Raw genomic sequence first — 22872 nt, forward strand, 5'->3', positions numbered from 1 at the left:
GGCGGGGGGCTGGGGGCGAGGGGTGAGGGGCAAGCTTACCGAGGAGTCAGATCTGATCAGCTTCTCCAGTTTCCTAACTCTGGCTAAAGAAATTACAGGACAGAGGCATGTGTCGAAATAAATTCTGCTTTATTCAGATAGCAAAACATCGAAAATCAATCGTGGCTGTATAAACCTCATTTGCACATCTTTGAAACCAGCGGCGGAGAGGACATCCAGGCCTCCCCTTACCCCGACCCCCCCTAGTATCCTTGACAGACAGACACCTGAATGAGGGAACTGGCCAATCTTCACACTGTCCTGCTAAATACTTAGCATCCTAGGAAACCAACCTTGGCTTGAGACAGAAGCAGAAGGGCTGGGGTAGATTATGCTCTAACCTGTCCAGCTAGGGGGTGGGTGTGGGGCTGAGGTCCCTCCCTCCCATCTGGTCCCTATGGCTGTTAACACCAACATGTCAGTTATAATGCTGGTTACTCAGAATATCAGTCCTGAGGTGTGGTGGGTGGGTGGATGGGAACACAGAAATACCATGAAGATTACACGTAGGGAAGGAGGATGGACGCATGGCCAGGACTCTGGGCAAAGGCAGCATGATTGCTCCTGTTCCAAATGTCCTTCAACTTGTTTTCTTGTGAGGCAAAGCGAGGAAGCCTCTCTACCCAGGGGATTACCAGGGCCTGGGGTCGGAAACACAGCATGTCTCTTGAAACAAAACAAAGAGGCCAGCCTGGGCCATGGGTCTCCCTTAAAAGGATGCTCATCCCGTTGCAGCCCTGGGGTCCTGCACAAAACACATAGTCCTCTTTGCTTTTAGCTAATAAAGAGGAGCCAGAGCATGCCCAAGCCCCCTCGAGAAACTTGGGGAGTGCAAACCCCCATGACAAATAGTGCCAAGGGGACCAGTTTTCTCACAGGCTAGCACTGAGCCGTTCTCAGAGCACAGATGGGAAGAGGCAGGGTGTGTCTGTACCTGGCCTCCACCTCAGCCTAGACATGTGTGCGTGCGTGTGTGTGTATAACCCACATGCAGCACTGCCCGCAGGACTAGCCTCTTGCTCTGAGGATTCTTAAAGGCTGGAAAATGCCACGGGGAAGGTGCTTGCAGGAAAGGCACCTCAATTTGGAATCCCTGTGGATAGGGCAGGGGCTATGACCCCAACTTTAAAGGGCCTCTCTCTCTTCCATTCCACCAAATCACCCCCACGGCACCTGGCCTAGGGCAGATTCCTGAACTCCACATAGAAACATATGTGATGGAGGAGAGAGGTCTGGGCTCCATCTTGGCCATGTGACAGTAACACTGCTCGAGCGTCAGCTCCAAGGGCCCGTGGTACATCTCAGACCCCAGACCATAGAGCTGGAAGACAGACATTTCCACAGGTTAAAGAGAGAACGTGAGAATGGAATTCCTGGCTCAAAGCTGAAGGAAACTGGAGGGATGGCGCTAAGGGTAGGTGCTAAGGGTCGGGTCATGGGAAGGCAGAATCAGAAACATTGGGAGGCAGGGGTTTGGCCATGCAGTGAGCAGCATCTCAGGGCTCTCAGCACCTTATAGGAAGGGGAAGTGGACAGACTGCTAGTTGGAAGCCAGACCTCCTGGAATGCAGCACAGAGCAGGGACCCCAGCTGGAGCCAGGTAGTGAGGCCTGGATGGAGCACCGCTTTCTGCTTGTCTGAAACAAGTGAAAGGCAGGGGTGAGGGAACCCTTCCCTCCAGCCTGCCTATTCCCAGCCATGGTTAGGAAGGCGGGACCAGACACCACACCACTCCAGGCAGAGAAGCAGCTGGGGAGCCTGCTGAGAGGAAGCCGACCTCGAAGGAAAGTGCTTTACTTCGGGTGGAGGGGAGATGGGGTGAGGGTGCCCTCCTGTACCTCGAGCAGGGCCCATGAAGTTCCTGGAGACCTTGCTGGCAACAGCCAGGCACTGAGCCCCAGTCCCAGCACTGAGCGAGCAGGTCTGGGTAGAGCCATTTTCACAAGCACCCTAGGGAGACCCCGGCTGAGTCCCCAGAGCAACTTTGGGAAGACTGGACTAGACCATCACGCCCACGGCAGGTCTAGGAAGCACGTCTTCCCACAGTAAAAATAGTGGTGGTGGGGCCCAAGACAAGGGCTGAGCACAGCTGGGTCCCCTCTGTGCAGCCTGGGGTGCCCTCTGTGCAGCCTGGGGTCCCCTGTGCAGCCTGGGGTCCCCTGTGCAGCCTGGGGTCCCCTCTGTGCAGCCTGGGGTCCCCTCTGTGCAGCCTGGGGTCCCCTGTGCAGTCTGGGGTGCCCCCTGTATAGCCTGGGGTCCCCTCTGTGCAGCCTGGGGTCCCCTCTGTGCAGCCTGGGGTCCCCCCTGTGCAGCCTGGGGTCCCCTCTGTGCAGCCAGCCATCTGTCTTGCAGGGAGTTGGAAGTGCTGTTATCCTTCAGTCCTGTGGTGGGCTGGGAAACAGCAGGCACTTGGACTCTCTGCTGCCACATCATGGAGAGGGAAACTGAGGCACAGCAAAGAGGAAGGATTAATCGTGGTGGAACCACTGCCTGCAGCAGAGCTGGAGCCAGATCCCAGCCTCCCGAGGGCAACTTGGTTGTGTCCACTCCTTAGGAAGCCAGCTCAGCACGATGCAGGTCAAACACAAGGGGTGCGGCTGGTGGGCACATGGACTGCCTCCAGGGAGACACGTCCCTCTGCTGCCCGACGCTGCAGGAGATCTACGGAGCGCTCTGTGCAAAGGCCTTTTGCTTGTCTCATCCTAAGGAAGGTCCTGGCAGGTGGTAGAGAAATCTCTGATATGAGTCTCCTATTTGAAGTTGGGGTGTCCCTGAGTCTGCCATGGATCCAGGGCGACAGATCCCAGAGCCAGGCCAGCTATTGGAGCCTGGCCATCCTCTGCCCCTCACCCAGTGCCTTCCCCAGACCACTGAGGCCGTGGGCAGCTTCCCTGGCACTCTCCCCACCCTGCCAGGGGCCTGGGTGCTCCTTTAAGCCCCTACCCAACAGTCTGTCCCACTTCAGAAAAGTCCTCTTGCCACAGAACATGGGGTAAAATCTTTCATGATGGGATTACTTCCTGAAGCACCTTAAACATGAACTTGAGATAAGAAGTTTTCTGCATTATTTATAACAAGTGCTGGGAGGTGCCACTCCGCGTAGAGCGGGGCCGTGGGAAACAGGCTGCATGCCTCCTGATTGCCCTGCCTCCTGGGATGTGGGTGAAACCACCTTGTCACCACCCACTAGCTGGTGCTTTAGTCCCCACCAAAGAAGACTCGAGGGCAGCTAAACCTCCGTAGAGAGCCTGTCAGCATGACCCCAAGGGGCAGGGCAGCACGGGCGTCTCCAAGGCAATCCTAGGAGTCCTGCTCCTGTCGGGCCTCTCTCAGGACAGCTTGGGGGCCTCCTGGCTGGTGTGGAGGTACAGGAGTCTGTCAGGAGCGTCCACGATGCAGTCCTGCCTGGTCTCCACCGGTTCCCCATAGGATGGTACAGGTGGCTTCTGGGTCACGGCCCCGTCCACACAGAGCTCTCCCACCTTCTCCTTCCTGGGCCCCGTCCCTCAAGCGGGAGGAAAGGGAAGGCACCATCAGACCCAGGGGAAACTAGGTTAGATGGTGATCCCCTTCCCACATCCATCTGAGCCCCAAGGTATATTCGATGGAAAAACCAGGGCAGCGCAGACTGGAGACTGGACTAGAGCCGCAGGCCTGATCTGCTGGGTGTCACTGGGGGCGATCTGCCCCCCAGGGGACATTGGGCCATGTCTGGAGACACTGTTTATTACTATGATGGGGAGGACGTCACCGTTATCCGGAGGCTATGTAACAGGTAGAGGCCAGAAATGTGGTTCAAAATCCCACCAGGCACAGGCTGGGCCCCCCACAAAGATTTGGCCCCAAACGTCCACAGTGCTGGGGCTGCGAAAGCCTGCCTGGGAAGGAGGGCTTTATCATGTAAAATCTGGTGGTGAACTCTATTTGTTTCAGATGTACTAGCCCCATGGTCCCCAGGAGAAGAACCACCTGCAAAGGGGCAAGCTGCCAGCATCTTTTTCTCCTTCACCTCCACAGGCTGGACACGGACAACAACTCACTCAACAAATGCTGGGGTGAAGGCTCCCCATCTCGGCACTTCCTCTCTTTTCTTCCCTGGGCCCCACCACCCTGCTTCCTACGGAGTCTCTGTCAACCCTGAGACCCAGTCCACTGCGGACGACCACAGACTCAGGGGTAAAAAATGAGAGCGGAAGCAGTAGGAAGGAGACCAGCTAGAAGAAAACGTCGAGAGACAAATCATCGCTCTGTCTCTGTGAAGTAAAACACGAATAGCCTGGGAACCTCAATGCCTACCACATTTTCTTTGGTTTCCAGTGACTACTTGCAGAGAGGACAATTTCTCCTTCAGTAAGTTGCCCTCCCATATAATGTACCTTCCCCCTCAAGCCCAGTCCCCACCCCGACACCTCAGGCCAGTAGGCAGTACCCTCACCAACTCCTCCCCTGCCTGGGCGCCCCCACCTTCTCCACAGCCCTCTGCCCTGCACCAACCTCTTCCCTCTCGAACCCTCAGTCTACACGGCCCCACTTAGAATGATGCCACTGCCCCAACTCGTGCAGTCCTTTAGTGACTTCTGGTAGCAGTCTTAGCCTTTAGCGTGCCATTGACACTCCTTATCAGACATTATTCTAAGCACTTCACATGTATTGATTCACTTGACAAATGAAAACCAACGCACACAAGAGACTAACTTGCAAACACTAGTAAGCGGCAGAGCTAGACTTTGCAGCTGGGCAGACCAGCTCCGGAAATTCCTGCGCTTAGCTCTATGCCCTGTGCCTGCCTCTGTGTGTCTACGGCCTCTGCAGCTGGATCATGAGCTCCCTGAGGGTTGGTGGCATGTCTCGAGTAGCCACTGGTCTAGCACATGGTTGGAACTTTGAGCTCAGCAGGGAACTGGGAAGATAAGATCCCCTCCCTCTGTCTTCCCATGTCCAGGAACTCTGCCACGGGTACTTACTTGCATGGGAGCGGGGTGGCACCGGGGCACAGGTGTAAACGTGGCTGAAACGCCGGCCTGAAGAGGTCAGGTACCAGTGCTGGATGGCAGGCTGGGGGTCGTACTCTGTGACTGCCACACCATTCACTGCTGTCATCATGAGCATGTTGATGACCTCGTTAGAGAGCTTGGTCCTCTCGTCAGTCCTGATCCGGTGCATGGCGCTGAATCCCCGCTCACAGCAGGAGGTGGAGACGGGCACGCAGACCACCACGGCCACCAGCCTGCTCAGCAAGGGGAAGCGGTAGTGCTGGGCCAGGGTGGTCTTACACAGCATGGAGAACGGCAGGCTCTTGGCAGTGGCTTTCAGGCCCAGCCACTCCTCCAGCAGCGCTTCCTCACTGTACCTGGGGGGGAGTGAGAGCTCAAAGTACCTGGCGAGGGCGAGAATCTCATCATTCCCAAAACTGGCCAGTTCAATCCCACTTGGCCAGGCCATGGTGTCAAACACCTCCATGTTCTTGAGCTGGGGGGCGCGGGCTGTGTCAAACCTCTGCTGGAGGTACTCAATGCCCGTCAGGATCACTCTGTCCCTGTCGGCCAGGAACCGCTGTTCTGCCATCTCCATTCTGTCCAGGAAGATGCCGTGGAGCTGCCCATCCTTGAAGCTGGCATGGAACTCTTCCTCTTTGGGCCCTGCCTGGTGACGGAGGGTCTCCAGTGCTACATAGGCCCGGCCCAGCGTGGAGTTCACCTCCGTAATCGGCACGCTCTCTCTCTGGCAGACGTCAGACAAAAGCCTGTAGATGCTCAGGAAGTCCAAGAGGAAGTGGCAGAACTTGATGAAATGGAAGCTCTTCGTCAGCTTCAGCATGCCGCTGGCCCTGTGCCCAGTCTGGCCCCCGGCTTCCGCCACACTCTGCAGGTGCCTGGCCAGGGCCGGCCAGCTCACGATGAGTGCGTTCAGTGTGCGTCTCTTGCTGGCCACCCACCTGACAGCGTTCAGGTCCTTTAGGCGGACGATTTCCTGCTCCAGGGCGGCCGCGCCTTCCTGCAGCTCGGTCAGCCTTTTGTGTGAGGACTGATAAAACTTGAAGACAGTTCGGATGTGCCGGTCACACTTCTTCACCAGATCGATGCCCCCACAAGCGTCCACCACCGCCAGGTGCAGCCGGTGGGCCACACAATGGACAGGCAGCAGCCGGGGGATGACCTCCTGGAACTTTGCGACAAGGCCTCCTCCGCAGCTCAGCATGGCTGAGCCATCGGTTCCCAGGCCCACCACCCAACCAGGCTTCCGGAAAGGGATGTCCAGTTCATCCAGGGCAGAGACGATGGACTCAAAGTACCCGTCCACGGTCTCACTGTAGAGCGGGGCCAACGTGATGTAAGACTCTTTCACCTCCGTGCCCTTGAAGTAGCGGATGTAGATGCCCACAGAGGCCTGGTCGGGGGCGTCTGTGGAGCTGTCCAACAGCACGCTCACACAAGGGGACTTGCGCACGTCCTCGAGGATCTCCTGCTTCAGAGTCTCAGAGATGTATTTGATGAACTGAGTGCACGCGGTGCGATTTCGGTACTTGCCCAGAATCATGGTCCCAGTGCTCTGCAGGAGTTGCAGGATCTTCTCAAAGTCATTCAGGGGCCTCGAGTGGTACGCGATGGAGTAGGCGGCGTTGAAAAAGTGCTCCATGTTGGCCATCAGGTCGCTGGAGATCTCTGGGACGAGGGCGGCCGGAGGGCCGTCTTCCTTGATTCCCACAGTGTTGACACAGAGCTTGTGGGCTTTGCTGACTTCGTGGTACTTTAAAGTCTCCACTTTAAAAGGCCCCGTGTAACCTCGGACTAACCGCGATGATCTGTCATGGAGACTCGGTCTTTCTTTGCAAGCTGAGCAGAAGAGCTTGGTCTCTTCTGGGTCGATGACTAACCATGGGAACTGCCCAAACCAGGACCTCTGAATTGAACGGGGTCTGTAAGTCCTCTTAATTTTCCTAGGCCCATCTACCTGTATTTCACAAAGGCTGGAACCACAGTAGGAGGTACATGTCTCCATAGAAGGAGCTGGAAGCAATGCAGACTCTACAGCCGGGGTCTGTGTGTCTGCCTCTCTTGCGTCCACCATCTTTCTTTTCCCTTTGAAGCAAATCAAACTGTGCTTGGTTTTGCTGCCCAGAACGCTGCGGTCTCCCACCAGCTAAGACAGCCCAATTCAGTAAGTACCCTTTATGCAAAGCAGCCAAGGTGAATGTGATCCCCCTTTCTAGAAATCATTAGTAGCTTCCCCATTATTACCTGTGGAAGTCGATCTGGCTGCCTAAGAGGTGTTTGCTAATCCCTGAGTTCTTTCGCCAGCCTCCTCCTTTCTATCCACACAGCGACCCTGGGATCATGTGACATCAGCTGCTAATAAGCTTAGTTAACCACCTGGGCCATAGATGCTATTGGATAAACAGGTGGCTTTAATCTTCCTTCGAGGCACCCCAAAGAAATGAAGTTAAACATCTGTTAGTCCTCATGAGCCTTTGAGGGAGACGCAGAAGTATTCTCAAGAGTTAACTAGCCAGTAAGTTACTGCCTGAGATATGCGACAAAACTAACTCTCACAGACAGCAATATTGTCACTAAACACCAGAGGAGGAGGGAAGACGGAGGAGGGGCTCACGGGCCTGCGGGTCACATCGTCCCTTATAACCGGTGCCTCCCTCCTCCCATAGCTCGACCACAGGTCCCTTTAGCACCTCTGCTCACCAGAGCTCCCTACTTGACCACACTGCACCGGTTTCCTGGGCTACTCTACATTATGAGGGTAGGGTTAGTTTCTTATTTGTCTACCCAGGGCCCAATACAGGGCCTGGTGCAGAACAGGTGCAGGCTAAGTGTGGGCGGACGAACATGGTGTGACTTGCCACAGTGACAAGGGCCCCTGGACATGCCCTTCAGAACTCAGTAGGTCAAGACTCACCTTTCCCCCACTTCGGCCCATTTGGGTCCTTGATCCAGGGTGCGGCTCCACGCTCCAGTTTTGAGATCAAGTCTGGTTTGGCAGCAGCAGGCCCTATTGCAGGGACAAAAAGTCACACCGACGTCACTACTATGGACCATCAAGTCAAGTAGCCCTCCTGAAGCTATTTGTGGTACCTGAGACACTCAGGGATGCCCCTGGGCCTATCTCTTAATAAAGTCTATTCAGCCAGGGCACGATGAAAGCTTCCTCATCGAGGGTGCCAATTTTATTCTTGAAACCAGCCCGACCAGGGTATATCCCTCCGCCAGGATAAATAACTTCCTTAGCTCCATGGGCCAGCCATGCAAGCCAATGAGTCAGCCAAACTCATCTAGAGGGGAGGATGAAAATAGGAAGAAACATAGGAGATAAAATAGAAGATAGGGATGATAAAGAAAGCTAGACGAGACGTGGAAGAGTGCCACCGACAACTGTTCCCATGCAGGGGCCCTCAGCGACACCTACAGTTGGACTTGGTGCAGGTGGCTAAGTACATGGGTTATTTTAACGGGCACTTGAAAGTCCCCATAAAAGTATCTACCATCTGACATAAAACCTGAAATCTGACTAGAAGAAATTCATGTCTTTGAGTTAAGCACTGCCCTTTATTTAAAATATGAATATTCCTCGGGGGTATGCAATGAAATCGCTTTCTTGATTTAAAATAAAATCCACTAGTATCCATTTACATGCTTTTGTATGTGTCTGTGTGAGTGTGTATATCAACTTCCTTTAGAAGGACATACAAGCAACTGGTAATCGTCGGTGCTTCTGGGGAGGGACCAAAGGACAAGGTAAAAGGGAAAGTATCCTTGTTGTTCATTTTTTGGATCACTTGAATATATGTATATTTATTATATGTGTGTATGTATCCATATATTTATTACTAGTAAAAATATAATAAGTAAATTATTAAATGGTGCTACATTGAACACATGCTTCTGAAAATAAAGCATAAGCCCAAGAGAAACATTGGAGTAGAAATATTAATATATTTTTGGAAGAAGGAAAGAAGGTAAAAGACAGAACTAACAGAGCTGAACAACAAATACTGGCAGAGGGGATAAAGGAGAATGAAGGGAATTTGGCCACAGAATCCCCGGAAGATGCAGGGCCCGGAGGCCCCAGGTGCAGTAGAAGGTGAGGTAAGGGACAGGTGGACATGGGGCTGGCTCAAAGTCTGCAGGGACCAGCTCCACCCAAGGTCCTCTGACCAATTCCAGGAAACCAGAAAACACCACCACCCTCATCCGTGGAGGAGAACAGAGACTGAGTCTACAGAAAACTTCACGGAAAGGTCTGACCCTGGGATAGTGGGGAGAAGGAAAGATGAAGGGTTATAATACAAACAGAGAGACGAAGGTAGGGTCTGTATAGCAGAAGATGCGTTACTTGCCTCTAAGCCCACTGGCTCAGCTTATACTCTCCAAGCAGTAGACTGGAAGAATTTTCTTTGGAGACACTGAGTTGCCCCACTCCACTCACTCCTCCCCACAGAACACCTATGGAGACTGACGTTTGTGGGCTCTGCAATGAGACATCCAGGTTCACAGCTGGTCACCCTACCGTGAAAGCTACCCCTTCAGGAGTCCCAACCAAGAGCACAGAGCTTCCAGCCAGTTTATTTTTAAGGCTTTACCTTTAAATATGAATGAACCGAAAGATATTTCTTTAAGATAAGCTTCTAACATGAAACAAGTAGGAAAAAAGATGGAAGTAGAGATGATGCAAGAAGCAAAACGAAGCTTCAAAAAAACAGACTAGAATTAATATTCCCAGAGAGAAAAGTCATGATAGTCATAGATGAAAAGAGCAATAAGGGCTCTTAGATTTTAAATATGATAGAAAAAAATTTTTTTTAATTTAATAGAGTTGTTAGAAAATAAAATTGAGGAAATCTCCAATAAAGTAGAACAAAAAAAGATAGAAGCAGAAAATAGGGGAAAAAAGAAAACAAAAGTACAGACTCAACTTAGGAAGTCTAATATCTAACTAATAGGACTTTTTGGAAGAAAGAAGAGGGAAAATAGATAGGAAGAAATAAAACAAGAATATTTCCCCAAACTGTAAAATGCAAGTTTCCACATGGAAGGGAAGCACCAGATATCCAGAACAAAAGAGCAAAAGACACTCATATCATTAAATGCATCAGAATACTGGAATAGATCTTAAAACCTTTCAGAGTAGAAAAATAGGCTGTGTTGAAATACAAGGCATATTTAGGGCTACAAAGGCATTTAGACTTTTCAACTCTACCTATAAAACTGAAAAGCAATGCTTTAAAAATGCTGAGGAAAATTATTTCCAACCTAGAATTCTATACCCAACCAGGTTATCTCTTGTGAGGGCAGAATGAGGGCATTTTCAGATATACAGAGCCCGAAAAAATCTTTTTCCCATGCACACTTTCTTAGGGTTACTGGAAGATGTGCTCCAACAAAATGAAGCTATAAACCTGAAAGAGACAGATCCAGGAAACAGGAGAAAGACAAAGGAAAATCTGAGGCCACAGCTACACAGCAGGCCTAAAGCTGAACTAGTTTAGACAGAGCAGAGGAAAGGAAGACCCATGGCAGAAACCTCCAGAAAAAGAGTGAAGCCAATAAATGACAGGATGTTTGATCGTGTGGAAAAGACTCTTCAATGGAGCCGTATAAGTCACTGGAGCATTTGAGAAGAACTAGTGATAGCACAGAAAACTAGCAAAACTAAAAAAATAAGAAAAAATTTCAATTCCAGAGGAAAAAACATCCTACAACAAAATACCATCATAATATACTACTTTGACCAGACGTAAGTAATACATAATCATAATCAGGCAAACAATTTACATTAGACGCTGGCAGCGATGCTCTCTGAACATACACTTCGCACAGGTGCCCGGGCCGAGGACATAGTTACAAAACCTCTATCACCACAAAATAAGTCATTATATATGTTATGAACAGTTAGTTCTGAACGTTTGGGAGCCATTTAAAAATTCTAAACAATGATAAAAAACAAGCGTATACAGGTCAAGACTGTTTAGAAAATAATCCCTGTCTTAGCGGCACACGAAAGGACAGTGTACACCAGCGGATGTGACACCAATTAAGTCACACATAGTCTGACTTCTTATTCTGTAGAAGGCATGATACAAGTCGCTGCTGGAATTCCTAAGTTCTGAAAGGTCTGTTGTTAACCATATATGCTAGTGAAAAAAAAGAAATAAGTACAAGTTTTATAACATGAAAAGTTATCTTTCCATTTTGATGCCACATGAACCTTGGGTGTTTGACAGAAAAAGGAGGCAGAGAGAAGAAAAAGCAACAGATGCAGGAGACAACAGTCTTCTGGGAAGGAAATAAACACTATGACTTTCGTCACTCTCCAGCACCCAGTCGAGTGACACCTAGGCCCCGACTGCCAGCCCTTCTGGCACCTGGGAAAGATGAAGTAGAGGACACAATCCACTTGGAGGCCCTTTCTCACCTCCAGGCCTTTGCTCATGCTGTCCCCTCCCTCTGTCATATCTAGATGTCCTTCCTCCCCCACCCCCATCAACCTGGTTTCTGATTCAGTTAAATCATTTGGCACTCTGTAAAAATTCGCTGAGCTCTCCCTCTGATGCCCAGCAAAATTGAATCATCTTTCTTCGGTATCCCCAGGGCACTTTTCCTGAACCCCTTTTATGGAGCTTGTGTTATTTTATAGCTTCTTATTAAAGTCTCTGTCTCGCCCACAAACCTACTGGCCCTTGAAAGCAGAGACCTTGCCTCATTCATGTCCATCCGGCCCGTAGTAGGTGCTCAATCAATGTTTGGTAGAGGATGGGTGATAGATGGGTAGATGAAGAGGGGATAAAGTACAGTATCCCAAAGCAGGGAGAGTTCCGGGGTACAAAAGATGGAATTGCTCTCTGCCTATGTACAGGGAAGGGGCAGATATGCAAGATGACCACAGGTCACAGCGGCCATTGTGGATTTCCCAAGTCAAATGATGGTGGTGAACAAAGGTCTACAGGAATCTTTACCCAGGGATGCCAGCAGCTCGTAATTGCGCCGCATCACGTCTCTGTAGAGCTCCTTCCGCCGCTTGTCTAGCAGGCCCCACTCCTCCCGGGTGAAATACACCGCCACGTCTTCAAACGCCACCGGCAGCTCCTCAAACACCATAGGCACCTCCTCACACAGCCCCTCCTCAGGAGGATCCTGCAACAAAGAGCAGCAGTCACTCAGTAGGCCTCTTACGTCAGATACCCGGCGTGGCACTTTTGGGCTCCTTTTCAAGGCCTGTTTCTCCTGGGACCCTCACCAACAGGCCCAGATGTACTCTGAGGAACTAATTTGTCTTTGACAAAAGTCAAACAAGCAAAATGGTGAGGCCCAGAATGGGTGCGTAAAGACCAAATGAGCCTCAGTGTGATCCTAGGGTCTCCTGGGAGGAACTACAAATGCACTGACAGAACAGAGGTCTTGGGAGAACCTTATGAGTGCACCCTGCCTCCTACAGCCCTGAGGGGGTGCCTTCTATGCATGCGTGACTACCAAGACGACCATCTGCCTCTAGGAACCCCTGCTAGGATTTCCCACGCGGATGGGGAGGAAGCAGTAAAAAAGAACTCCAGATGCTTATATTCAGTGACTAGGTTTACACGCAGTACCGCTAAAGGAATTCCAATTATAAAAGCTTAGGCCTGTTTATTGGCTGCCAATACTGAGAAGGAACATGAAGATGAAGAGATATGAGCTTTGTCACTTTTCTGGATTCTGGAAAAATCCAAGCCTCCTAACTTTAGCTGGGCCCTTCTGAAGTTAGGAGGCTTGGATTTTTCCAGAATCCAGAAAAATTCTGCGCTCTTCTCCTTGGGACCCTAGAGGGGTCACTCCAAAGGAGGTGTAGCAAAACCCTGCTTGCGGGACTAGTGAGGAATGGGGAAGGTTCTAGTTACTCAAAGATTCCAGTTCATACCGTTTCCTCACTGGCCAACTTTCCAAAGAATTAGACAATTACAAAACAAACCTAAGATGAGAACTAGAGCCTTCCAGGACCCAACAATGGGGCAGTGGAAGGAAAGCACTGGGCGGGGCCGCCAAGGCCCTGGGGCAGGTCGACACCACGGGAAGCCTTGGACTCTGGACAGGTCGCTCCTCCCGTCTCAGTTTTCTCCCAAGGAGAGGGGTTTAATCAGCCTGCCCCACCAGCCTCAGAGCAGTATTCAAATCATGACATAAAAGAACGTATGTGAAGAAACTTCCCAATGCTGAAAAGTGCTCCATGATCCCAAAGTGAAAGTGGAAAACAAAATCTTAATTTCATTACTTAAGAGCTCTGTGGTTTTGTGGCTGTGGATTACTGATTGTGTTCTGTGCTTGTTGTGGATTCTGGATAAAGATCACTGTTCTGAATTGAGATGTTCCCTTTATATCAGAAAAGGATATTCAGTCCCACTAATTAGGTTTTGTTAGCTGCAAAAGGAGATGATAACAATAGGGCTAGTTGTCTTAAATAAATGACCCCATCCATGTAGAGCACTTACAACGGGGCCTAGGCCATGATAAGCATGTTAGCTTATAACATTATGGAAGCCATAGGTTAAGCTAATATAATTTTTCCATCATCATCAGGCAACATATGTTGTTCTCAGTATGGAATCCGACCACCTCCCGAGATACATCATCATTATAAACATATTACCTGGCTGCACGATTCAGCAGAGTCACTCCACAAAGCATTACCATTTGAGGAGATGTGGACGTCATCCACGGTTTCTTTATGCCTCAAATCGGAAATGCAGTCCAGATACAATGCAGGAATTGCTCCATTCTCCCCAGGGTCCTCCGGTTCAGCTCGAGAGCGAGAGCGGGGCAGGAGCCGGGCCATGTTATCATAGGTTCCCAGAGGCCCTGGGGGGTACAAGATGGGATAATCTGCAGGGAAGAGGTGCTCTGGGCTAGCATCTCGGACACTCCGGAAACGGGCTGCCCAGACGGGGTCCCGTGCTGCCAAGGCATCAATGCAAAACAGATGAGCTTTGCTCTTGGCGTGGTATTTGAGAGTTTCCACCTTGAATGGTCCTGTATAACCTTCTATCAGTCTGGACCGTCTGTCTTTGACAGACGGGTATTCTCGGCAAGCAGAGCAAAAGAGAGCCGTCTGCTCCTCATTGGTGACCAGCCATGGGAACTGTGCAAACCATGACCTCTGGATGGACCGGGGTTTCAAGGGCTTTTTGCTTTTTCCTGTGCAGTCTTCGTCAATGGTGCCACTGTCTGTCCCCAAGTGGGTAAGACAGGCTTTCTTCTGCGGTGGCAGGTAAGGCCCAGCCTCTCTGGCTGGACCATGCACGTCCATTTCTTCGATGTAGCCCATCTTGTTTTTTCCTTTACAGAAAAGAGACAAATGGAATTTGCTCTGAAATCCTATAGAGAGAGCCACTGCGACTCATGAAGGCTCTCAGATATTTCAAATATGAAAGCTGGAAATCACACAAAAGTGACACAGCCTCTACCCGAATTCTCTTCTTTCGGTTCCCCCAACTCCCCAGGCCCACCTTACCTAACCCAGAAGAAAATCAAGTGGCTTTAAGCAAACTTTTTCTTTCAAAAAAATATAAAGGACAGATACACCTAGCCCAAAGGAGATCGTTGCAATTCAATATCAGCAACCTAAGAGCGTGGCACAGTCTTTGGAGCTCAAACTTATTCATGGATAAGCACACTGACCTAATAGAACATGGGGTTAAATAAGTAATTAAAGCCCAATACAGGCAGACCTCAGAAATACTGGGCGTTCGGTTCCAGATCACCTCACTACGGCGAATAGCGCAATAAAATGGTCACACACGGTGTTTGGTTTCCCAGTGCCTACAAAAGCAATGTTTACACTATACTGTAGTCTGTTAAGTGTGCAATAGCATTATGTCTAAAAAATGTATATACTTGAATTAAAAAAATACTTTATTGGTAAAAAATACCAACCATCACCGGAACCTCTTGGAAAAAATGGCGCTGACAGACTTGCTCCGTGCAGTCACCACAAACCTTCAACTTCTAACAAAAGGCAGCATCTGTGAAGCGCAATCAGATGAGGTATGCCTGTACCATAACCCCATCCCCTGCAGGAGCCCCCCGCCTCGGTGCTCTGACAGGCAGCCATCTAGCTGCACTTCGCTCCAGGACCTATGGGGCCACAGAGCGACCTCCTCCTGGGCAGACAGTTGTGGTCCCCAGAGACTTTCCCTCAAAGTAATCCAGCTTTGAGGAACTTCCACCCTGGGGTGCTACTTCCGCCCTCAAGAGACACACACATTTCATTCCTCTCTCACACCACAACCCTTCAAAGAGGTGAAGACCCTCATGACCTCACTAGATTTTTCTTCTTCAAGCTAACCTAGAAGTTTTTTTATTCGCTCCTAAGGTGAAACGCAGCTGAGACAACTCTAACTCCTCTGGAGCCGTTTCTCATGCATCAATGTGAGTTCTGATACCCAGGTGCCAAGAACTCAACAGAATTTGCTCCAGGTCAAGAGACCAGTGTACAGAATTGTAACCAGCCCCAGGAGCACAAGGCCATTCATAAAGAGTCAAGCAGAGAAAAAAGAAACAAATGAGTATTAGGAAGCCCAGGGCTCCTTATGGTCCGTCTGAGAGGGATACACACTTCTGTGAGTCGATTCATAGAGGAGCTTGTTCCCACCTCTCTTTTCGCCCGCAGAAAGGGCTGAGTTAACTCAGTCTCTTCCACAGTGACTGCTCAAGCCAAGCCAAGCCCTGAACAGGACAAGCTGCCCAAAGGAGCAAAGCAAAGATAAATCCCTACGACTTAGTAGATGGCTGTTCATTCATTCATTCATGCATTCATTCATGCATTCATTCATTCATTCATTCATTCGGTGATTACTGATTGTGTAACTACTATGTGCCAGGCATTGTTCTTGGCACTGGGAATAAATAGTAAATAAGACAAAGTCACGCTCCATGGAACTTATATAAATAAACATATGCTCTCGGGTAGAAATAAAATAAAGGGAGATGAGAAGTTGGAGAACCATGTTGGGGAGGTGTGTGTATTTTAGATAAGGTGACAGTTGGAGCGGGGCAGAAACAGCCTTCAAATGTAAGTTGGTGGAGAACAGGGAGAGGTGGAGGATGACATAGGAGTCCTCTCTCCAGCTAAGCTTCCCTCCTCCCGGGGGGTGCCACACTCACCTGGGTGGCATCTCAGGAGATCCCTCTGGCTGCGGACATTGCCTAACCATGGTCCTGGCCCTCGCTTAAACTTACAGAATAGCTCTGGGTTGGCAATAGTGGGTCCTGAGTCAGGAAGAGAGAAGCGCTAGGAGGTCCAGTATCTAGATCACAACAGTAATGAAAGCTCTGTCTGTCACATCCTCTCAGCAAGGTGGGATAACTGTCAAGGAGCCAACCGGAAATCTCAATGGTTCAGCACAGTGGTTTAGAAACGCACATATCCATGAGGAACCTCCAAGAATGGGGGACTAAGTAAAAGCAAGGCTCTGTGCCCCTCTTCTAGACTAAAATGGTATGAAAACTATTGGTTTAGAACAGAGGCTCAAACTCAAAGGTTAAGAGGGGCCCGACTGATAATACAACTGAGGAAATCAGGCTGGGGTGGGAGGCTGTGGCCACCTGGAGGAATCAAACCCATGTATCGGGACAGCGGATACTCGACTCCAGGAGGAGGCCAGCATGCGGAACCCAGGGTCAGCACTGCCCGACTGTCCCATTTGTCAAGAGAAGCCAGATGTCCATATTTTCATGTGAAAACTCCCCATGTTTAAATATTGACAATTTATACAAATATTTTTAAGAAGCCAAACGAAAGTGATGAAAGTAAAAAAATAAAAAAATCTGTTGGCCAAACCTGGCCCATGACCTGCTACTTCGCAACTTCTGGTTTAGAAGAATCAGTGGTTTTCAAACTGTGTCTAGCATGGGAAGAAGACCAGCCCAGCTACCATCCCTCTGTCCACAGAGAGTGGAGACTCTCATTCGCATAACCTTTAGATGGGGACCAAGATAAAAAGAAGGAAAGACAGGGTGGTATCAAACTGAAATCCGAAAATAGTACATATGTGTGTACACGTTACAATACAATCACCTCTGTCCATGGTATCGAAAGTCTACCCACAGAAGCAGAGAAAGCATGTTCAGAAAATAGAAAAGACGAAAAATACCTCCATGGGCACACAATTTTAAGTTGTTTTCTCTCTCTCAACCTCTGTGACAACCCTACGAAGACGAAATCAAGGCTTACAAGGCTAAAGGGCTTGGTCCAAGGCACACCAGTATGGCCACACTCCAGATCCGGTGCTCTTTCTACCTCGCTGACCTCTGGGAACCTGGAACAGAATCCACCTTGCAACCCCACAGACCACAGGCGGGGCTTCCCACCTGGCACCTCGGGATATCCTGAGGCCTCGAGGTCTAGCCTGACATGCCCCATTTCCCCACTTCTCTTTGCCAATTTAGAGGGAGAAGCGAAAGGTGATGAGTGAATCATGCGCAGTTAAGTTAGATATGAGACTGAACAGATGAATAGAGAGGTCCTCCCTCAATGGTAGGATTCCAGAAACCTCTCGAGTATGTCCCAGTTGGATACAGTTGGGAATGCGGATCTACGTTCAGGCGGTGGGGAAACGAACAGGAGCCCGTACCCAGCGGTGCCAGCAGCTTGTCCGAACCACAGAGCTCCTTCTGTTGCTGACTCAGCAGCATCCATTCCTCCTGAAGCAAGTACACTGTGATGTCATCAAATGTCACAGGAGCCTGAAAGGCAAAATGACACCAGCTGAGCACCAACTTCTTCCTTTATCTTCCACACCTGTGTTCACGACCACCTGCGTGCACCCCCGTGCTAGGAGTGTATCAGATTAGGGGAGGGGGCACCGTCAATCTACATACAAAACTACACCCCATCTCTTTCACCACCTGGGTGTACATCACAGTGGCAATGAGGCTCGTTCTTCTAGGAAGGGCCACGCACTGAAACAAAAGTCATAAAGACGGCTGAGTTGGGAATTTCATAATCCTTTCTGTGTGTGCTCTGCATGGCCCCACAGGACCCATTACTTCTCAGCCTCAGCAACAACTTCCAGCAAATTCTTTTGCAAAACTTTGAACACGGTAAATCTTCCCTTAGGAAGATGTACCTGATCCCTAGGAATAGTCGAAGACCATTCAGAACTATGTCTGTGAATGAAGTCAATGATCAAGACAGGCAAAGCTTTAGAGCTGAGAACTAAATCCCACCGGCCTGTCAACTAGCTCTGTTCCACCCAAAAGGGGCAGCGGCGGAATTCAAAGATGATTTGGGAGTTCTAGATTGTGGGACAATTGGTCAAGGAGCCAATCAGAGATCTCGATGGTTGAGCAAAGTGGTTTAGAAACGCAGATATCCACGAGGCCCATAAAAGAATGGGGGTTAAGTAAAAGCAAGGCTCTGTGCCCCTCTTCTAGACTAAAACAAACTGAATCATTTATTTAAAAATAACTTAAGTATTTTTCTTATGAGAATACTTCAAAAATACTTATGAAGAAAATTTAAAAAATAAGTAGAAAAAAATGTTTTAAGATCACCCACAACCCCTTACTGAAAAAGAATCATTACTATTAACATTTGGAATGTAACCTTGCAGACTTTTGTTTATAACTATGTATGAATCAACAGTTTTTAAAACAAACATAGACTTGAACTGCCAAACGTGTATATTTTAAACAACTATTTACTCTCAGAGTAAAATGTGATGATATTTCCAAAAACTTGCTGGAAGATGGGCTCCATTACAAGAAGGAAGTCAGACAGGAAAGGGGTACACCGAGATATGGTCTAAAGAGAGCCAGCGTGGGGAAGGGGAAAGAGAACCCTCGAGATCACAGTGAAGGCAGATTCCGGGACAACTACTGTACACCAGGACTTAGAGGGCAAGCTGCTCCGATTGGGGCAGGTTAAAACATTTGTGACCAAGGACAGCAGGGCTCCCTATTCAAACCCACCCACCCTTTCTTCCTGAGGGAACAGGTGGACATAATGAAAGCACATGGACCCATCACTTTAGCTTATAGGCTCCGCAAGGATGAAGCATACGGCCAGGTCTGAATGTTGAGATAATAAAGAAGTATCTTGTCAACAAGAGTGACTACCCTAATCCTGGTATCTCTCTTTTAACCAATTGTTAGGGCACGAGCCTTCTGATTCCAGTTGACTGCAATGTAAAAAAAAAAAAAAAAAAAGAGCCACCAATCTGCTTAAATAAAAGGAATTCCTTACCTGCATATAAAGCAGACTATCTCTGGATATTCTATTTTAATGATTCCCACTGTCTATAGGGTAGAGCTCTGACTTATCAGCTCCATGCCCGGTTCCTCAATCGGACCCTAACCCACCTTCCTAACCTTAGCGTTATGGGTTGCACCATCTGGAACCTCCACTACACAGATTCAGATAATGGCAATCACAACATAGCCTCCTACACACCCACCTTTAGATTCCCTGCCTCTGGCCATTTCTTCCCACCTACTCGGAGCCTACCCACTCATCAGATTTCACATTCCACCTCTCCCATGATGGAGTTCCTAACCTCCCAGCCCAAGCATTTCCTCCCCTGGGCAAGGAAGGCTTTCTAGCCCTCATGGAGCCTGGCAATCAGTAAGCCTATGCTGATCGGCTTATTTTACAAACCCCTTCACCATCACTGTCCCTCTCCCCACCACCAGGTTATACAGAGAGTATTTCATAGGCACTAAATTCATTTTTTCATTCAACATACATTTATTATTTGTTCCTATGTGCTTGGTGCATGGTGAGCCTAAGATATGAAAGGTACCATCTTTATTCTCAAGATTAAAATAACGGGTGACATAAGTGCAATAATGGAATTGTGTACAGAGACGAATGAGAAAGGGGTGAGCACTTCCATGGGGACGTCAGAGGGGGCGAGGAACCAGAAATGTTGAGACAATAAATACGTACACAAATAAATAGCCCTATTTGGCAGCACCAACAAGTCTCCCCAGGGGTACATGAGGTGTCAGATTGCAGTGTTCTTCAGAGCACCCACACCTTGTGGTGAAAGGGCTCCTGCACTGGTGCTATTTTAGCAGTCGTTCATTCAAAAACATACTTTGAGAACCTATTAAGTGCCAGAAACTGCTCCACTGTTCTAGCAGGGGATGCAGCCGAGAGTCAAGTCAGCAAATATGTAAATAAATAAGTAAATAAATACATAAATGTGAGAATTTTGTACAGTGATAAGGGCTGGGAAGAAGATAAAACAGGATAATGGGGAAAAGTCTGATCTTTATCGATTATTCTGCCAATGACATGCAAGATACTCAATCCCATGGGCCAAGATTGCTTTTAATTAACAAATATCACAAAATAGCCCGAAAGGAAGAGTCTACTAACAGACCACGCCTTTCCATCAACTGAACCTCAGTTTCCCAGCTTTGAGCCAAAACAACATTTGGAATGGAGCTTAGAATAGCACAGCTATTCTACCCAGGCCTGTTACTGTCACTCATTTGTGACACATCTTACACTGCCAGTTTGTTTTGCAATCATTTTATTTCACCTGTGGATGATGTTATCATTTCCCAGGTTAGAAAATGGATACACTTGGTGAGCATCTTTTTGAGATACTTTGCAATCAAGATTAGAACCAAGGGTGAAATTTCCAGCCCCCAGGGCTTTCGATTAGTGGCTGGGCCTGAAAGAAACATCAAATTTCTCCTCTACCTCCCAAAATGTTTTATTTCTCTTCTCCCCTTAAAGGCTAAAAAGCCTACAATGGAACATAATGGGTTGGAAATCAACCTCAAGTCACCAATTCCAATGCCTATTGTTAATAATCCTTCTTCCCCACTACATTTTGCTCCTCCTCACTCAAAATCAAGTTTAATCTAAACTAACCAGGGGATATTACCTGAGGGTAAGAGTCATTTCCTTTACTTTTCCCTATAGTGCTTAACATCAGGTTGGCACACAGTTCACCTTCGATCTTTCTTTAGTTAGATTCTTTAGTTGAGCTACATTGTCTTAAATAATTCACTTTGTAGGTTGTTTCATCTGGAAAATGCATCACTAGCTTGCAGAGCGGAATGCGGAAGAGATGCTTAAGCAAGAAGAACTTTTGTAATTCAGCGTCCTTCCCAATCTTTCCTGGAAAAACTACAGCATCAATATAACCTCATTATCCTCCCTCTCTTGTGGGACATCCCTTCCAGGCTTGTCCAAGCTATTGAAGTGAAAATCGCAGGAGAGCTCCTTGAGGAAAGTGGTCATTACATATTTATCCTTGTACTTCCACCATTTCATTCAACGTAAATCACGGATCGCAAATGTTTATTAAATGAACAATTTTTTTTTAAAGGAGGGACTCAGCACTCACAAACGTTTGTTGAGGGAATTCCCTCTGTGCAAAGAAGAAACAATCCTCAAGAACTGGCAGGAAAGAAATAAAATCCAGAAAGATGTTAGTCCCACGTGGCTGCCACTGTTTCCAGGTCAAGCAGCAACACCACGTTGGTCTTTGCTGACACTGCCTCGGAACTCTAGCAATTCTGTCAAACCCACTTACCTCTACCTTCAAGCACTCTTTCCCACCTTTTCTTCCAACTCACAGCCTGAAGTAATTAGGTAATATACTTCTAAGCAATGCTCGGATACTCATTAAGTAGATAAGCCAGAAACAGAAGTCGGCCAGAAATATGCCAGGTACCTTCTTTTTCTTTTCAGCCCTTTCTTGGGAAACGGGATCCAAGCAGGTCCAAGCCTTCACCCTGCCTCTCAGTGATTTCTACCCCTTGGGCCCCACTGGCGTCTTATCCAGCCTCAAAGCATTAAAACAAGCTGGGCCTCTTCAAAACGCCTAAGTCGTGAGAAAACAGGAAGCACTTTTGCATCACTGCACTGAGCGGGTCACCCACCTCCAGCATCAACCGAGCGGCCACTTAGCAGAGGTGGCTTGGCCAGGAGAGGGAGGGGAGCGAGAAGGCTGCGCGGGGCTCGGAGCGGTGTGTCCGCCCCTCCCTGCGCCATCCGCCCAAGTGCGGAAGAAGAGGCGGCGGGCGAGCGGGCGAGTCTCCCCCTGCAAGTCTGGCTCATCTGCTGGGACTCCGCCCGTACCCGCCTGCCTCTCCAGAGGGCAGATCAGGGATCTACGGGAGGGGGGTGGGCGGCCCCAGGGCCCTTCCAGGCCTACCTTCCCCGACTCCCTGGGCTCCATGGCCCCGCTTTCGGTGGCCCGTGCTGCCCCCGCCACTGCCTCCAGGCCGTCCCCTCCCCCCGCGGCCCGGCCGGAGGAAGCCGCGGCCGCGACCACCTTGGGGATCACGGCCCTGGGAGGGGAGGGCTCCCCGGCGGGGAAGGAGCGCGTGCCTCTCCCACGCCTGGGGGGCAGTAGCGCTCCAGGAGCTTGGAGAGGTGCACAGCTGGGACTAGGGTCGTGCTGAGCGAGCCGCTTTACGGCAGCCGCTTAGCCCGAGGCGACGGGACATCACGGGAAACATAGTCCAGCCTCGGTGAGCGGCTCTCAGAGCTGCTATTGGCTCACGGAATGCGGGGTCCTGATTGGACGCCGAGCAGCTCGCTCTGGCCTCACCTTCCTCCCAGGTGATGGTTATCAGGTGACGCCCTCACGATGCTCTCTCCCACCCTGCGGTAAGGGCAAAGCGCTCGAATTGGGCTATGAGATTCCCTGTTCTTGCGCCTGTTTCCCTGGCATTTTTCAGGGCCAATGTCAATCTCGAAGGTTCCAGACCTTATTTAATCAAGGAGAGCAATGCTTTTTCACATTCATTCAAAAACCATCACAGGTGGCCTGCCATGTGCCAGGAACTGTGCAAGCTGTGGGAATATACTGTTGAATGAAAGAAAACTTTA

General features: G+C 49.3%; 1 protein-coding gene across 4 annotated transcripts; it reads right to left on the reverse strand.

The window, feature by feature from the left end:
• Positions 1-112: 112 nt before the first annotated feature.
• ZNF862 (zinc finger protein 862) lies at positions 113-22437 on the reverse strand. Of its 4 annotated transcripts, none has more exons than XM_074315176.2 (7): positions 22193-22437; positions 17648-17759; positions 13666-14351; positions 12002-12179; positions 7948-8040; positions 5004-7118; positions 113-3544 (listed from the first exon to the last, which is right to left on the reverse strand). In XM_074315176.2, the coding sequence occupies exons 1-7, from the start codon at positions 22214-22216 to the stop codon at positions 3369-3371; spliced, it is 3384 nt and encodes a 1127-aa protein (XP_074171277.2). In that variant the 5' UTR covers positions 22217-22437; the 3' UTR covers positions 113-3368. The 4 variants fall into 4 exon arrangements, with proteins under 4 accessions (XP_074171277.2, XP_088655968.1, XP_088655969.1 ...); XM_088799842.1 differs by lacking the exon at positions 22193-22437 and adding an exon at positions 21918-22179; XM_088799843.1 differs by lacking the exon at positions 22193-22437 and adding an exon at positions 21710-21895.
• Between the last annotated feature and the right edge of the window lie 435 nt (positions 22438-22872).

The sequence above is a fragment of the Rhinolophus sinicus genome, chromosome 8 (assembly GCF_057876585.1).
Source record: "Rhinolophus sinicus isolate RSI-liver-muscle chromosome 8, RSI-T2T, whole genome shotgun sequence".
Classification (NCBI taxonomy): domain Eukaryota; kingdom Metazoa; phylum Chordata; class Mammalia; order Chiroptera; family Rhinolophidae; genus Rhinolophus; species Rhinolophus sinicus.